This window comes from Heptranchias perlo, unplaced genomic scaffold, assembly GCF_035084215.1.
Source record: "Heptranchias perlo isolate sHepPer1 unplaced genomic scaffold, sHepPer1.hap1 HAP1_SCAFFOLD_178, whole genome shotgun sequence".
In the NCBI taxonomy this organism is placed as follows: domain Eukaryota; kingdom Metazoa; phylum Chordata; class Chondrichthyes; order Hexanchiformes; family Hexanchidae; genus Heptranchias; species Heptranchias perlo.
The window spans coordinates 366,964-386,008 of NW_027139055.1; the positions used below are offsets into that span (position 1 = coordinate 366,964).

The 19,045-nt window shown below is 49.3% G+C and overlaps 1 protein-coding gene across 1 annotated transcript in view; it reads right to left on the reverse strand.

Annotated features, from left to right (window-relative positions):
• Window positions 1-912: 912 nt before the first annotated feature.
• The window catches only part of LOC137309703 (inter-alpha-trypsin inhibitor heavy chain H6-like), an 80,013-nt gene continuing 61,880 nt past the window's right edge, over window positions 913-19,045 (reverse strand). The window contains exons 12-15 of the mRNA XM_067977777.1: window positions 16,629-16,694; window positions 15,056-15,169; window positions 12,103-12,492; window positions 913-4,099 (exon numbers count right to left, since the gene is read on the reverse strand). Coding sequence (XP_067833878.1) covers window positions 3,840-4,099; window positions 12,103-12,492; window positions 15,056-15,169; window positions 16,629-16,694 — 830 coding nt within the window. The 3' untranslated portion in view covers window positions 913-3,839. The remainder of the gene's footprint in view (window positions 4,100-12,102; window positions 12,493-15,055; window positions 15,170-16,628; window positions 16,695-19,045) is intronic.

Genomic DNA, 19,045 nt, shown 5'->3' on the forward strand with positions numbered 1-19,045 from the left:
ACACTGTCACTCAGTAACCCCTCTCCCCCAGCGCCCTGTGTTACTGACTGTATCTCTACTGATGTTAATCCCTCTCCCTCACACTGTCACTCAGTAACCCCTCTCCTCCCAGCGCCCTGTGTTACTGATTGTATCTCTGCTGATGTTCATATCCCTCTCCCTCACACTGTCACTCAGTAACCCCTCTCCCCCAGCGCCCTGTGTTACTGACTGTATCTCTGCTGATGTTAATATCCCTCTCCCTCACACTGTCACTCAGTAACCCCTCTCCCCCAGCGCCCTGTGTTACTGACTGTATCTCTGCTGATGTTAATATCCCTCTCCCTCACACTGTCACTCAGTAACCCCTCTCCCCCCAGTGCCCTGTGTTACTGACTGTATCTCTGCTGATGTTAATCCCTTTCCCTCACACTGTCACTCAGTAACCCCTCTCCTCCCAGCGCCCTGTGTTACTGACTGTATCTCTCCTGATGTTAATCCCTCTCCCTCACACTGTCACTCAGTAACCCCTCTCCCCCAGCGCCCTGTGTTACTGACTGTATCTCTCCTGATGTTAATCCCTCTCCCTCACACTGTCACTCAGTAACCCCTCTCCCCCCAGCGCCCTGTGTTACTGACTGTATCTCTACTGATGTTAATCCCTCTCCCTCACATTGTCACTCAGTAACCCCTCTCCCCCCAGCGCCCTGTGTTACTGACTGTATCTCTACTGATGTTAATCCCTCTCCCTCACACTGTCACTCAGTAACCCCTCTCCCCCAGTGCCCTGTGTTACTGACTGTATCTCTACTGATGTTAATCCCTCTCCCTCACACTGTCACTCAGTAACCCCTCTCCCCCAGCGCCCTGTGTTACTGACTGTATCTCTCCTGATGATAATGTATTGCAGTAAAAGGAAGAGATACAAACAAGCAGCAGAATATAATTTAATCACAATCCTTGCATGTCATAGACGGCCCCTCGATGCTCATGTCCATCTTCGAAAGGGTCCTGAGGATCAGACTCTGCTCTACATTCGACTGTACAGGCATCGTTCTACTTAATTATATCGATAGATCTGTTACATTATTTTTACTCTTTTGTGCTTAATACAAAGTTAAAAGCAAACGTTATGCATTTCAGCACAATTCAGCATCACTTTGTCGCTGACAGACTTTTTTCCCCAGGAGACTCCTGTGGATTAATGTCTAATTTTGCTCTCTCAGTAACTCTCCTTATCTCTCCCACACAACACCCCACTTTCTTCACTTTGTCCGACAGAGAAAATCCATCTCTCGGATGGGACGTTAAACCGAGACCCCCATGGGCCCTCTCGGTGAACGATCCCACTATTTCCCACATTACTGCAGTGACTGCACCTCAAACGTACTTCATTGGCCGTGAAACGCTTTGGGACGTCCCGAGGTGGTGAAAGGTGCTGTAGAAATGCGAGTTCCTTCTGTATTTTAAGTTGAACGTCTATCCCTCAATGTATGACCACCAGAAAGTATGAAACGGTAAAACAGAAACAGCCCTGTGCGCTGCTGCTCGTGAGATTTCTTTCCCCCGGTTCCCCGTGCGTCTGAAGGTGGTTCAGCACTCGCAGCCAGCGGGCTGGGGGGCGGGGAGGAGCTGAAGCCACGCGGACCGAAGATATCTCTCCCTCCGCCCACCCCCGCCGGGTCGATCTCCCATCCAGACGAAGGGAGCTGATATCGGCCCTCGGCTCCCTTGCTTATTAAATATCGGGTAGATCACCAAAGATTCCTGCCCCCTGGTGACCCCGCCCCCCCAACCCATTGGAAAGTGGATACAACAGGAGCTGGCTGTGATTCCCCTCACAGTCGAATAACCCGGTGACAGTCACCACCTGAGGAACGGCCATTTTGGGCGAGAAGGCTGTGGGACCATTAATTTTTAAAAAAATTCGTTCTCGGAATATGGGCGAGGCCGGCATTTATTGCCCATCCCTAATTGCCCCTTGAGAAGGTGGTGGTGAGCCGCCTTCTTGAACCGCTGCAGTCCATGTGGTGACGGTTCTCCCACAGTGCTGTTAGGGAGGGAGTTCCAGGATTTTGACCCAGCGACGATGAAGGAACGGCGATATATTTCCAAGTCGGGATGGTGTGTGACTTGGAGGGGAACATGCAGGTGGTGTTGTTCCCATGTGCCTGCTGCTCTTGTCCTTCTAGGTGGTAGAGGTCGCGGGTTTGGGAGGTGCTGTCGAAGAAGCCTTGGCGAGTTGCTGCAGTGCATCCTGTGGATGGTCCACACTGCAGCCACGGTGCGCCGGTGGTGAAGGGAGTGAATGTTTAGGGTGGTGGATGGGGTGCCAATCAAGCGGGCTGCTTTTCCGCCATTAAACTAGATCATGGCTGATCTGTATCTTAACTCCATCTTACCCGCCTTGGTTCCGTAAGCTTCAATACCCTTGCCGAAGAAAAATCTAGCAATCTCAGTTTTGAAATTTCCAACTGACCCCCAGCCTCGATAAGGTTTTTGAGGGAAGAGAATTCCAGATTCCCACTCCCCTTTGTGTGAGGAAGTGCTTCCTGACATCACCCCTGAACGGCCTGGCTCTAATTTTAAGGTTCTGCCCCCTTGTTCTGGACTCCCCCCACCAGAGGAAATAGCCTCTCTCTCTCGACCCGATCAAATCCTTTAATCATCTTAAACCCCTCGATTAGATCACCCCTTAATCTTCTATATTCACGTTCTGGGGATCATTAATCCTGTGACATAACCATTAGGCTACCGTATCCTGTTAACAAATACCGAATGACAGACAGTGAGATCGATCGATGATCCCAGTTTGTCTGACTGATAAGCCTGTAAGGGAAATGATAACAAATATTAACACCGCAACTAAACCCCAGGAAGAGTTTTCTCCAGGAAGGAAAACTCACAACAGCCCCCTTGAATTCAGTAATTTTTGCATGAAAAATGCAAATCAAGCACTGGGGTTCATTTCTAGAGGGTTAGAATTGAAAAGCAGAGAAGTTATGATAAATTTGTCCAGAACCTTGGTTAGACCACACTTGGACAGTTCTGGTCTCCATATCACACTTGGAGCACTGGGCACAGTTCTGGTCTCCATATTATAAAAAGGATATAGAGGCACTGGAGAAGGTGCAAAAAAGATTTACAAGGATGATCCCAGAACTGAGAGGTTATAAATATCAGGAAAGGCTGAACAGACTGGGGCTCTTTTCTCTAGAGAAGAGAAGACTGAGGGGTGACCTGATAGAGATCTTTAAAATGATGAAGGGGTTTCGATAGGGTGGACGTAGAAAAGATGTCTCCACTTGTGGGGGAGACCAGAACGAGGGGGCCATCAATATAAGAGAGTCACTAATAAATCCAATCGGGAATTCAGGAGAAACTTCTTTACCCAGAGAGCGGTGAGAATGTGGAACTCGCTCCCACAGGGAGTGGTCGAGGGGAATAGAATCGATGGATTTAAGGGGAAGCTCGATAAACACATGAGGGAGAGAGGAATAGAAGGAGATGGTGATAGGGTGAGATGGAGTAGGGAGGGAGGAGGCTCGTGTGGAGCATAAACACCGGGATAGACCGGTTGGGCCGAATAGCCTGTTTCTCAGCTGTAGCTTCGATGTAATCGATACTTGGCGAGGGAGCCATTTTGGCGACATGGCAGCAGGATTAAAATGGCGTCAAAGACATCCGGAAAAGCCGCGAAAGAAACAAGTAACCGGCAGTACTCGTCACCCCTCCGCGGCCGCCATTTTGGATGCCGCCCGGGCGGGAGTTTCCGATTTAGCAGCGCGTTTCGAGAATGAGGCCACACCGCCTCGCCCCGCCCTGGGGCGAGCGAGAAGCAACAGGCCGGATTGCACGGCTCAGGCGCCCAGCGGCCGCGGCGGCACGACGTAGTCCACGTAGGTGCCGTCAATTAAGCGCTCGACGTCCTCCCGGCGCACCAGCCAGCACAGCGCTGCGTGTGCGGCCGCGGACGAGTCCTTCAGGGTTTTGGTCGCGAGGCTGACCCCGACCTTTTGACCTTTGCACCTCAGCTCCGCCAGATTGGGCCCCTGTCCCGTTTTGCCGATCCGGCACTCCTCCCGTCTCCGGATGTGAATATCGGCGTGCTGAAATTGACCTGAAACAACGGCGGGAGTCAATTCCACGATACCCGGGGAGTGAGTTACAGACTGGAATCTAATCGAGGGGTTCGGGGGGTTTATATATAGAATAACAGATACCCGGGAGTGAGTTACAGACTGGAATCTAATCGAGGGGTTCGGGGGGTTTATATATAGAATAACAGATACCCGGGAGTGAGTTACAGACTGGAATCTAATCGAGGGGTTCGGGGGGTTTATATATAGAATAACAGATACCCGGGAGTGAGTTACAGGCTGGAATCTAATCGAGGGGTTCGGGGGGTTTATATACAGAATAACAGATACCCGGGAGTGAGTTACAGACTGGAATCTAATCGAGGGGTTCGGGGAGTTTATATATAGAATAACAGATACCCGGGAGTGAGTTACAGACTGGAATCTAATCGAGGGGTTCGGGGGGTTTATATATAGAATTACAGATACCCGAGAGTGAGTTACAGACTGGAATCTAATCGAGGGGTTCGGGGGGTTTATATATAGAATAACAGATACCCGGGAGTGAGTTACAGACTGGAATCTAATCGAGGGGTTTGGGGGGTTTATATATAGAATAACAGATACCCGGGAGTGAGTTACAGACTGGAATCTAATCGAGGGGTTCGGGGGGTTTATATATAGACTAACAGATACCCGGGAGTGAGTTGCAGACTGGAATCTAATCGAGGGGTTCGGGGGGTTTATATATAGAATAACAGATACCCGGGAGTGAGTTACAGACTGGAATCTAATCGAGGGGTTCGGGGGGTTTATATATAGAATAACAGATACCCGGGAGTGAGTTACAGACTGGAATCTAATCGAGGGGTTCGGGGGGTTTATATATAGAATAACAGATACCCGGGAGTGAGTTACAGACTGGAATCTAATCGAGGGGTTCGGGGGGTTTATATATAGAATAACAGATACCCGGGAGTGAGTTACAGACTGGAATCTAATCGAGGGGTTCGGGGGGTTTATATATAGAATAACAGATACCCGGGAGTGAGTTACAGACTGGAATCTAATCGAGGGGTTCGGGGGGTTTATATATAGAATAACAGATACCCGGGAGTGAGTTACAGACTGGAATCTAATCGAGGGGTTCGGGGAGTTTATATATAGAATAACAGATACCCGGGAGTGAGTTACAGACTGGAATCTAATCGAGGGGTTCGGGGGGTTTATATATAGAATTACAGATACCCGAGAGTGAGTTACAGACTGGAATCTAATCGAGGGGTTCGGGGGGTTTATATATAGAATAACAGATACCCGGGAGTGAGTTACAGACTGGAATCTAATCGAGGGGTTTGGGGGGTTTATATATAGAATAACAGATACCCGGGAGTGAGTTACAGACTGGAATCTAATCGAGGGGTTCGGGGGGTTTATATATAAAATAACAGATACCCGGGAGTGAGTTACAGACTGGAATCTAATCGAGGGGTTCGGGGGGTTTATATATAAAATAACAGATACCCGGGAGTGAGTGACAGACTGGAATCTAATCGAGGGGTTCGGGGGGTTTATATATAGAATAACAGATACCCGGGAGTGAGTTACAGACTGGAATCTAATCGAGGGGTTCGGGGGGTTTATATATAAAATAACAGATACCCGGGAGTGAGTTACAGGCTGGAATCTAATCGAGGGGTTCGGGGGGTTTATATATAGAATAACGGATACCCGGGAGTGAGTTACAGGCTGGAATCTAATCGAGGGGTTCGGGGTGTTTATATATAGAATAACAGATACCCGGGAGTGAGTTACAGGCTGGAATCTAATCGAGGGGTTCGGGGGGTTTACATATAGAATAACAGATACCCGGGAGTGAGTTACAGGCTGGAATCTAATCGACGGGTTCGGGGGGTTTATATATAGAATAACAGATACCCGGGAGTGAGTTACAGGCTGGAATCCAATCGAGGGGTTCGGGGGGGTTTATATATAGAATAACAGATACCCGGGAGTGAGTTACAGACTGGAATCTAATCGAGGGGTTCGGGGGTTTATATATAGAATAACAGATACCCGGGAGTGAGTTACAGGCTGGAATCTAAGCGAGGGGTTCGGCGGGGTTTATATACAGAATAACAGATACCCGGGAGTGAGTTACAGACTGGAATCTAATCGAGGGGTTCGGGGGGTTTATATATAGAATAACAGATACCCGGGAGTGAGTTACAGACTGGAATCTAATCGAGGAGTTCGGGGGTTTATTTATAGAATAACAGATACACGGGAGTGAGTTACAGACTGGAATCTAATCGAGGGGTTCGGGGGTTTATATATAGAATAACAGATACCCGGGAGTGAGTTACAGGCTGGAATCTAAGCGAGGGGTTCGGGGGGGTTTATATATAGAATAACAGATACCCGGGAGTGAGTTACAGGCTGGAATCTAATCGAGGGGTTCGGGCGGGTTTATATATAGAATAACAGATACCCGGGAGTGAGTTACAGACTGGAATCTAATCGAGGGGTTCGGGGGGTTTAAATATAGAATAACAGATACCCGGGAGTGAGTTACAGACTGGAATCTAATCGAGGGGTTCGGGGGGTTTATATATAGAATAACAGATACCCGGGAGTGAGTTACAGGCTGGAATCTAATCGAGGGGTACGGGTGGTTTATATATAGAATAACAGATACCTGGGAGTGAGTTACAGACTGGAATCTAATCGAGGGGATCGGGGGGTTTATATACAGAATAACAGATACCCGGGAGTGAGTTACAGACTGGAATCTAATCGAGGGGTTCGGTGGGGCATTAGATATAGAATAACAGATACCCAGGAATGAGTTACAGGCTGGAATCTGATCGAGGGGTTCGGGGGGTTCATATATAGAATAACAGATACCCGGGAGTGAGTTACAGACTGGAATCTAATCGAGGGGTTCGGGGGGTTTATATATAGAATAACAGATACCCGGGAGTGAGTTACAGGCTGGAATCTAATCGAGGGGTTCGGGGGGGTTTATCTATAGAATAACAGATACCCGGGAGTGAGTTACAGACTGGAATCTAATCGAGGGGTTCGGGGGGTTTATATGTAGAATAACAGATACCCGGGAGTGAGTTACAGGCTGGAATCTAATCGAGGGGTTCGGGGGGTTTATATATAGAATAACAGATACCCGGGAGTGAGTTACAGGCTGGAATCTAATCGAGGGGTTCGGGGGGTTTATATATAGAATAACAGATACCCGGGAGTGAGTTACAGACTGGAATCTAATCGAGGGGTTTGGGGGTTTATATATAGAATAACAGATACCTGGGAGTGAGTTACAGACTGGAATCTAATCGAGGGGTTCGGGGGGGTTTATATATAGTATAACAGATACCCGGGAGTGAGTTACAGACTGGAATCTAATCGAAGGGTTCGGGGGGTTTATATATAGAATAACAGATACCCGGGAGTGAGTTACAGACTGGAATCTAATCGAGGGGTTCGGGGGGTTTATATATCGAATAACAGATACCCGGGAGTGAGTTACAGACTGGAATCTAATCGAGGGGTTCGGGGGGTTTATATATAGAATAACAGATACCCGGGAGTGAGTTACAGACTGGAATCTAATCGAAGGGTTCGGGGGGTTTATATATAGAATAACAGATACCCGGGAGTGAGTTACAGACTGGAATCTAATCGAGGGGTTCGGGGGGTTTATATATCGAATAACAGATACCCGGGAGTGAGTTACAGACTGGAATCTAATCGAGGGGTTCGGGGGGTTTATATATAGAATAACAGATACCCGGGAGTGAGTTGCAGGCTGGAATCTAATCGAGGGGTTCGGGGGGTTTATATATAGAATAACAGATATCCGGGAGTGAGTTACAGGCTGGAATCTAATCGAGGGGTTCGGGGGGTTTATATATAGAATAACAGATATCCGGGAGTGAGTTACAGACTGGAATCTAATCGAGGGGTTCGGGGGGTTTATATATAGAATAACAGATATCCGGGAGTGAGTTACAGACTGGAATCTAATCGAGGGGTTCGGGGGATTTATATATAGAATAACAGATACCCGGGAGTGAGTTACAGGCTGGAATCTAATCGAGGGGTTCAGGGGGTTTATATATAGAATAACAGATATCCGGGAGTGAGTTACAGACTGGAATCTAATCGAGGGGTTCGGGGGGTTTATATATAGAATAACAGATACCCGGGAGTGAGTTACAGACTGGAATCTAATCGAGGGGTTCGGGGGGTTTATATATAGAATAACAGATACCCGGGAGTGAGTTACAGACTGGAATCTAATCGAGGGGTTCGGGGGGGTTTATATATAGAATAACAGATACCTGGGAGTGAGTTACAGACTGGAATCTAATCGAGGGGTTCGGGGGGGTTTATATATAGAATAACAGATACCCGGGAGTGAGTTACAGACTGGAATCTAATCGAGGGGTTCGGGGGGTTTATATATAGAATAACAGATACCCGGGAGTGAGTTACAGACTGGAATCTAATCGAGGGGTTCGGGGGGTTTATATATAGAATAACAGATACCCGGGAGTGAGTTACAGACTGGAATCTAATCGAGGGGTTCGGGGGGTTTATATATAGAATAACAGATACCCGGGAGTGAGTTACAGACTGGAATCTAATCGAGGGGTTCGGGGGGTTTATATATAGAATAACAGATACCCGGGAGTGAGTTACAGACTGGAATCTAATCGAGGGGTTCGGGGGGTCTATATATAGAATAACAGATACCCGGGAGTGAGTTACAGACTGGAATCTAATCGAGGGGTTCGGGGGGTCTATATATAGAATAACAGATACCCGGGAGTGAGTTACAGACTGGAATCTAATCGAGGGGTTCGGGGGGTTTATATATAGAATAACAGATACCTGGGAGTGAGTTACAGACTGGAATCTAATCGAGGGGTTCGGGCGGGTTTATATATAGAATAACAGATACCCGGGAGTGAGTTACAGGCTGGAATCTAATCGAGGGGTTCGGGGGGGGTTTATATATAGAATAACAGATACCCGGGAGTGAGTTACAGGCTGGAATCTAATCGAGGGGTTCGGGGGGGTTTATATATAGAATAACAGATACCCGGGAGTGAGTTACAGGCTGGAATCTAATCGAGGGGTTCGGGGGGTTTATATATAGAATAACAGATACCCGGGAGTGAGTTACAGACTGGAATCTAATCGAGGGGTTCGGGGGGGTTTATATATAGAATAACAGATACCCGGGAGTGAGTTACAGGCTGGAATCTAATCGAGGGGTTCGGGGGGTTTATATATAGAATAACAGATACCCGGGAGTGAGTTACAGACTGGAATCTAATCGAGGGGTTCGGGGGGGGTTTATATATAGAATAACAGATACCCGGGAGTGAGTTACAGACTGGAATCTAATCGAGGGGTTCGGGGGGGTTTATATATAGAATAACAGATACCCGGGAGTGAGTTACAGACTGGAAACTAATCGAGGGGTTCGGGGGGTCTATATACAGAATAACAGATACCCGGGAGTGAGTTACAGACTGGAATCTAATCGAGGGGTTCGGGGGGTCTATATATAGAATAACAGATACCCGGGAGTGAGTTACAGACTGGAATCTAATCGAGGGGTTCGGGGGGTTTATATATAGAATAACAGATACCTGGGAGTGAGTTACAGACTGGAATCTAATCGAGGGGTTCGGGGGGGTTTATATATAGAATAACAGATACCCGGGAGTGAGTAACAGACTGGAATCTAATCGAGGGGTTCGGGGGGGGTTTATATATAAAATAACAGATACCCGGGAGTGAGTTACAGACTGGAATCTAATCGAGGGGTTCGGGGGGTTTCTATATAGAATAACAGATACCTGGGAGTGAGTTACAGACTGGAATCTAATCGAGGGGTTCGGGGGGGTTTATATATAGAATAACAGATACCCGGGAGTGAGTTACAGGCTGGAATCTAATCGAGGGGTTCGGGGGGTTTATATATAGAATAACAGATACCTGGGAGTGAGTTACAGACTGGAATCTAATCGAGGGGTTCGGGGGGGTTTATATATAGAATAACAGATACCTGGGAGTGAGTTACAGACTGGAATCTAATCGAGGGGTTCGGGGGGTTTATATATAGAATAACAGATACCCGGGAGTGAGTTACAGGCTGGAATCTAATCGAGGGGTTCGGGGGGTTTATATATAGAATAACAGATACCCGGGAGTGAGTTACAGACTGGAATCTAATCGAGGGGTTCGGGGGGTCTATATATAGAATAACAGATACCCGGGAGTGAGTTACAGACTGGAATCTAATCGAGGGGTTCGGGGGGTCTATATATAGAATAACAGATACCCGGGAGTGAGTTACAGACTGGAATCTCATCGAGGGGTTCGGGGGGTTTCTATATAGAATAACAGATACCCGGGAGTGAGTTACAGGCTGGAATCTAATCGAGGGGTTCGGGGGGTTTATATATAGAATAACAGATACCCGGGAGTGAGTTACAGACTGGAATCTAATCGAGGGGTTCGGGGGGTTTATATATAGAATAACAGATACCCGGGAGTGAGTTACAGACTGGAATCTAATCGAGGGGTTCGGGGGGTTTTTTTTTTAGAATAACAGATACCCGGGAGTGAGTTACAGACTGGAATCTAATCGAGGGGTTCGGGGGGTTTATATATAGAATAACAGATACCCGGGAGTGAGTTACAGGCTGGAATCTAATCGAGGGGTTCGGGGGGTCTAGATATAGAATAACAGATCCCCGGGAGTGAGTTCCAGACTGGAATCTAATCGAGGGGTTGGGGGGTCTATATATAGAATAACAGATACCCGGGAGTGAGTTACAGACTGGAATCTAATCGAGGGGTTCGGGGGGTTTATATATAGAATAACAGATACCCGGGAGTGAGTTACAGGCTGGAATCTAATCGAGGGGTTCGGGGGGTTTATATATAGAATAACAGATATCCGGGAGTGAGTTACAGACTGGAATCTAATCGAGGGGTTCGGGGGGGTTTATATATAGAATAACAGATACCCGGGAGTGAGTTACAGACTGGAATCTAATCGAGGGGTTCGGGGGGTTTATATATAGAATAACAGATACCCGGGAGTGAGTTACAGACTGGAATCTAATCGAGGGGTTCGGGAGGGTTTATATATAGAATAACAGATACCCGGGAGTGAGTTACAGACTGGAATCTAATCGAGGGGTTCGGGGGGTTTATATGTAGAATAACAGATACCCGGGAGTGAGTTACAGACTGGAATCTAATCGAGGGGTTCGGGAGGGTTTATATATAGAATAACAGATACCCGGGAGTGAGTTACAGACTGGAATCTCATCGAGGGGTTCGGGGGGTTTATATGTAGAATAACAGATACCCGGGAGTGAGTTACAGACTGGAATCTAATCGAGGGGTTCGGGAGGGTTTATATATAGAATAACAGATACCCGGGAGTGAGTTACAGACTGGAATCTAATCGAGGGGTTCGGGGGGTTTATATGTAGAATAACAGATACCCGGGAGTGAGTTACAGACTGGAATCTAATCGAGGGGTTCGGGGGGTTTATATATAGAATAACAGATACCCGGGAGTGAGTTACAGACTGGAATCTAATCGAGGGGTTCGGGGGGTTTATATATAGAATAACAGATACCCGGGAGTGAGTTACAGACTGGAATCTAATCGAGGGGTTCGGGGGGTTTATATATAGAATAACAGATACCCGGGAGTGAGTTACAGACTGGAATCTAATCGAGGGGTTCGGGGGGTTTATATATAGAATAACAGATACCCGGGAGTGAGTTACAGACTGGAATCTAATCGAGGGGTTCGGGGGGTTTATATACAGAATAACAGATACCCTGGAGTGAGTTACAGACTGGAATCTAATCGAGGGGTTCGGGGGGGTTTATATATAGAATAACAGATACCCGGGAGTGAGTTACAGACTGGAATCTGATCGAGGGGAGGGATAAACCACACAGTTCAGTTGCAGTATTAATTACTCACCCAGTAACCCGCGAGCTTGCCGCGAGAGCCCTTCGCCCCTCACTACGTAGAAGCCCAGGTGTTCGAGCTGAAGGGGGGTGGGGTGGGCGTAGCGGTGGAGCAGGACGAGGAGGCGGATGTCCGCGCCGATCGAAACGGAGACGCCCGCCGACCGCGAGACCGAGAGCCGCAGCCCGGGCCTGCTGGTGACCGAGGGGGGGTCCCACGGGATGCTCAGGTGGTGCTCCCCTTCCAGGGTAACGTTCTCCCGGCTCACCCTGACCGTGTAACCTCCCCCCCGCGTCTCCGGCCTCCTCACCCGCACCGAGATCAGATCCAAGAATGTCCGCGAACGCTCCTGGTGTTCGGGGTTGGCCGGGGCTCCCATCAAATGGCCGTCGACCGTGACCCCTGGGGGAGAAGGAGAATGAGCAGCTCAGAAATCTATGCGGCGTTAACCCCCCCATCTCCCATCATCGTCACCTCTCTCTCGTCTCTCGGTCTGAATTCAGCTCATGCTACAATGGGCCAAAGTCTCCAAGTGGGAAGATGGTCACTGATAAATCCAATCGGGGAACTCGGGAGAAACTTCTTTACCCAGAGAGCGGTGAGAATGTGGAACTCGCTCCCACAGGGAGTGGTCGAGGGGAATAGAATCGATGGATTTAAGGGGAAGCTCGATAAACACATGAGGGAGAGAGGAATAGAAGGAGAGGGTGATAGGGTGAGATGGAGTCGGGAGGGAGGAGGCTCGTGTGGAGCATAAACACCGGGATAGACCGGTTGGGCCGAATGGCCTCTTTCTGTACACTCGATGTCATTCCATGAATAAAGATTGTGCTCTTCTTCCCAAACTCCAAAATCCTGACCCCGACAAGTGAAAGTGCGAAAACTTTAAATCGGAAATCTCAGAAAACTTGAAATGGATTCTGATGACAAGAACAGTGAGAGATGAGATGAGGCCCGTTAGACTTTGTCCCTCTGGTATCCTAAACTCTCCCAGGGCAGGAGTCAGCTGCATCATGAAGTAAAGGAAACCTTTGGGTATCGAAGTTCTTTCTAAGGTGTGTTCTAAGTTTGCTGTCACTAATTTGAAATTAATTCCCCGCGTCCCACTGCTCGGACTGACTGAGGTATAATATTCTGGGTTCCCCGTACCTGGGTTTGAGTTCAGTATTTTCAATACCACAGTGAGGTGCCCTCTCTGATCACACACTCAATTACTCATGTACACGTACACCCTGTCACACATCGACACACACACACGTACATAGACACACACTCGTGTACATACACACTAACACACGTACACACACACATACACATACACACATACACATACACACACACATACACACACACGTACATATACACACACTCGTGTACATACACACTAACACACGTACACACACACACACACACACGTACATGGACACACACTCGTGTACATACACACTAACACACGTACACACACACATACGCACACACACACGTACATAGACACACACTCGTGTACATACACACTAACACACGTACACACACACATACACATACACACATACACATACACACACACACACACGTACATATACACACACTTGTGTACATACACACTAACACACGTACACACACACACACACACACGTACATCGACACACACTCGTGTACATACACACTAACACACGTACACACACACATACACACATACACATACACACACACATACACACACACGTACATATACACACACTTGTGTACATACACACTAACACACGTACACACACACACACACACACGTACATCGACACACACTCGTGTACATACACACTAACACACGTACACACACACACACACACACACACGTACATAGACACACACTCGTGTACATACACACTAACACACGTACACACACACATACACACACACACACGTACATAGACACACACTCGTGTACATACACACTAACACACGTACACACACACATACACATACACACATACACATACACACACACATACACACACACGTACATATACACACACTCGTGTACATACACACTAACACACGTACACACACACACACACACGTACATAGACACACACTCGTGTACATACACACTAACACACGTACACACACACATACACACACACACACGTACATAGACACACACTCGTGTACATACACACTAACACACGTACACACACATACACACACACACACGTACATACACACCCATGTATATACACACCCACACGTACATACACACCCATGTATATACACCCTAACACACGCACCCGTGTACACACACACCCATGTACATACACACCCATGTACATACACACCCACACGTACATACACACCCATGTATATACACCCTAACACACGCACCCGTGTACACACACACCCATGTACATACACACACACACATACATACACACTAACACACACCCGTGTACACACACACACGCACATACACACCCGTGTACACACACACCCATGTACATACACACTGACACACACACCCGTGTACATACACACCCGTTGACATACATACACACACACACGTGTACATACACACTCCTGTGTATACACACACTCACACACATCCCGTGTATATACACACATTCACACATACACCCGTGTACATACACACCGACACACACCCGTGTACATACACACCCGTTGACGTATATACTCACACACACACACACACACGCGTGTACATACACACTCCTGTGTACATACACACTCACACACACACACACGTGTACATACACACTCCTGTGTACATACACACTCACACACCCCCCCGTGTACATACACATACTCACACACACACCCGTGTACATACACACACTCACACACACGTGCACTTACACACACTCACTCTCCCCACAAACCCCCACACGCCCTCCCACACTCCCATTCACCCCTCTCAGCCACTCGTGCACCCCGACAGGTGAACACCCTTTACCTGAGACAGGGTCAGCGACCAGCCGCAGGGTGTCCTCTGCTCGGCCGTCGATGGTGAAGCAAATCGTCTCGTTCGAGTCCGGGACCTTGACGACAAAGTGAGGATCTCCGTCCACTGCACGGGAGAGAAACGTTGCATGAGCCTAGGGTGGGAATGCCCAGCGTCACGTTTCACAGCCGAACGTCAAGAGCCCGCCCCTCCCCCCTCAGGCGCCCGCCCCTCCCCCCTCAGGCGCCCGCCCCTCCCCCCTCAGGCGCCCGACCTGAGCCTCCCAGGCTCCCAGGAACATGGGAATTGCTGGACATAAAGAGGCCAGGGCCCGTCCAGTTGGCCTTCGACCATCCTGGTAGTTGCTTGATGCAACAGCAACGGAGCTGTTGACCATCACGGACCATGGAGTGTCAGCCGTGGAGGGCTCAGTGGGGCCTCACTCTCTCCCCTCGGAGTCAGAAGGTCGAGGGTCCGAGCCCCCACTCCAGAGACTCGAGCCCCGTAACCCCCACACTCCCCCTCCCCGGGTGCCGGTACCGAGGGAGCGCCGCCCTGTCGGAGGGGCCGTCTTTCGGGATGAGACGTTAAACCGAGGCCCCCCACCCCCCCACGTCTGCCCCTCTCAAATGGGACGTAAAAGATGCCACGGCCACTACTGGGAGGGGTTCCCCCCCGGTGTCCTGGGGGCCGACATTTATCCCTCAAACAACACCGCCAAAAAACAGATCGTTTATCACGTCGCTGTTTGGGGGATCTTGCTGTGCGCAAATTGGCTGCTGCGTTTCCTACGTTACAACAGTGGCCACACTTCAGGAAAAGAAAAGTACTTTGTTGCCCGTGTAGCTTTGGGAGGTGCTGAGGTTGGTGAAAGGGGCTGTAGAAATGCCGGGCGGTTTGTGGCACAACACGGCGGCCATTAAATGGGCTCTGGGGGAGATTTTCGATGACCTTCCCTCTGGGGTCGGTAACCCTCCGACCCCCCCAGCCCCGCTCCGACCCCAAGCTCAGTGTGTGAGCAAGCACATCGCCCACCCTCCCCAGAACCGGCCGGGTTACAGCAAAGTTGGGGGGGGTGGGGTGCCTGCAGCACCTCATCAGGAAGGTAAACCAAGCCTGGGCCTACAAAATGGCTCTTTCCGTCACCCCGGCGACAACTGGAGTTGCCAACCCCTCCAGGACCGCCCTGGAGTCTCCAGGAATTAAAGTCCGGGCGGCTTGGCTGCGCGGGGGAAAAAATCACGGAAATTGTGCGTGTTTTGTTTTTCTCGTTTCCTTTTGGTTATAGAAATGAGAGGGGGGGGGGAGGGAGGCTGTTCAACTGGGCGGGGCAGTTGGAGGCATGAGCCCATGTGGTGAAACCTCCAGGAATACGTCCAACCAGAGTTGGCAACCCAATGACGATGGGCAGCGGGGGGAGGGAGCGGTCGGTGTCTCCCCGTCCGGTGCTGAACCCGTTCCTTTGCCTGGAGTTAAAATCGGCCTCTGCGTGCCAAGGGCATGGTGACGTCATAGAACGTCCGTAGGTTCTGGGCTCTTGAGCGCCCCCCCCGGCCTCTCTCAATTCAATCGAATTGATTCTTACCAGAGAATACATAGGGCAACGCAGTGTCTCCGAGTCCCACTCCTTGCAGCCCGGAATCAAAGAAATCTATCAAATTAAGAAGAATGTCCCGTCAAACACTCCCAGGGCAGGTACAGGGTTAGATACAGAGTAAAGCTCCCTCTACACTGTCCCATCAAACACTCCCAGGGCAGGTACAGGGTTAGATACAGAGTAAAGCTCCCTCTACACTGTCCCATCAAACACTCCCAGGGCAGGTACAGGGTTAGATACAGAGTAAAGCTCCCTCTACACTGTCCCATCAAACACTCCCAGGGCAGGTACAGGGTTAGATACAGAGTAAAGCTCCCTCTACACTGTCCCATCAAACACTCCCAGGGCAGGTACAGGGTTAGATACAGAGTAAAGCTCCCTCTACACTGTCCCATCAAACACTCCCAGGGCAGGTACAGGGTTAGATACAGAGTAAAGCTCCCTCTACAATGTCCCATCAAATACTCCCAGGGCAGGTACAGGGTTAGATACAGAGTAAAGCTCCCTCTACACTGTCCCATCAAACACTCCCAGGGCAGGTACAGGGTTAGATACAGAGTAAAGCTCCCTCTACACTGTCCCATCAAACACTCCCAGGGCAGGTACAGGGTTAGATACAGAGTAAAGCTCCCTCTACACTGTCCCATCAAACACTCCCAGGGCAGGTACAGGGTTAGATACAGAGTAAAGCTCCCTCTACACTGTCCCCATCAAACACTCCCAGGGCAGGTACAGGGTTAGATACAGAGTAAAGCTCCCTCTACACTGTCCCATCAAACACTCCCAGGGCAGGTACAGGGTGAGATACAGAGTAAAGCTCCCTCTACACTGTCCCATCAAACACTCCCAGGGCAGGTACAGGGTTAGATACAGAGTAAAGCTCCCTCTACACCGTCCCCATCAAACACTCCCAGGGCAGGTACAGGGTTAGATACAGAGTAAAGCTCCCTCTACACTGTCCCATCAAACACTCCCAGGGCAGGTACAGGGTTAGATACAGAGTAAAGCTCCGTCTACACTGTCCCATCAAACACTCCCAGGGCAGGTACAGGGTTAGATACAGAGTAAAGCTCCCTCTACACTGTCCCGTCAAACACTCCCAGGGCAGGTACAGGGTTAGATACAGAGTAAAGCTCCCTCTGCACTGTCCCATCAAACACTCCCAGGGCAGGTACAGGGTTAGATACAGAGTAAAGCTCCCTCTACACTGTCCCATCAAACACTCCCAGGGCAGGTACAGGGTTAGATACAGAGTAAAGCTCCCTCTACACTGTCCCGTCAAACACTCCCAGGGCAGGTACAGGGTTAGATACAGAGTAAAGCTCCCTCTACACTGTCCCATCAAACACTCCCAGGGCAGGTACAGGGTTAGATACAGAGTAAAGCTCCCTCTACACTGTCCCATCAAACACTCCCAGGGCAGGTACAGGGTTAGATACAGAGTAAAGCTCCCTCGACACTGTCCCATCAAACACTCCCAGGGCAGGTACAGGGTTAGATACAGAGTAAAGCTCCCTCTACACTGTCCCATCAAACACTCCCAGGGCAGGTACAGGGTTAGATACAGAGTAAAGCTCCCTCTACACTGTCCCATCAAACACTCCCAGGGCAGGTACAGGGTTAGATACAGAGTAAAGCTCCCTCTACACTGTCCCGTCAAACACTCCCAGGGCAGGTACAGGGTTAGATACAGAGTAAAGCTCCCTCTACACTGTCCCATCAAACACTCCCAGGGCAGGTACAGGGTGAGATACAGAGTAAAGCTCCCTCTACACTGTCCCATCAAACACTCCCAGGGCAGGTACAGGGTTAGATACAGAGTAAAGCTCCCTCTACACTGTCCCATCAAACACTCCCAGGGCAGGTACAGGGTTAGATACAGAGTAAAGCTCCCTCTACACTGTCCCATCAAACACTCCCAGGGCAGGTACAGGGTTAGATACAGAGTAAAGCTCCCTCTACACTGTCCCATCAAACACTCCCAGGGCAGGTACAGGGTTAGATACAGAGTAAAGCTCCCTCTACACTGTCCCGTCAAACACTCCCGGGGCAGGTACAGGGTTAGATACAGAGTAAAGCTCCCTCTACACTGTCCCATCAAACACTCCCAGGGCAGGTACAGGGTTAGATACAGAGTAAAGCTCCCTCTACACCGTCCCCATCAAACACTCCCAGGGCAGGTACAGGGTTAGATACAGAGTAAAGCTCCCTCTACACTGTCCCATCAAACACTCCCAGGGCAGGTACAGGGTTAGATACAGAGTAAAGCTCCGTCTACACTGTCCCATCAAACACTCCCAGGGCAGGTACAGGGTTAGATACAGAGTAAAGCTCCCTCTACACTGTCCCGTCAAACACTCCCAGGGCAGGTACAGGGTTAGATACAGAGTAAAGCTCCCTCTGCA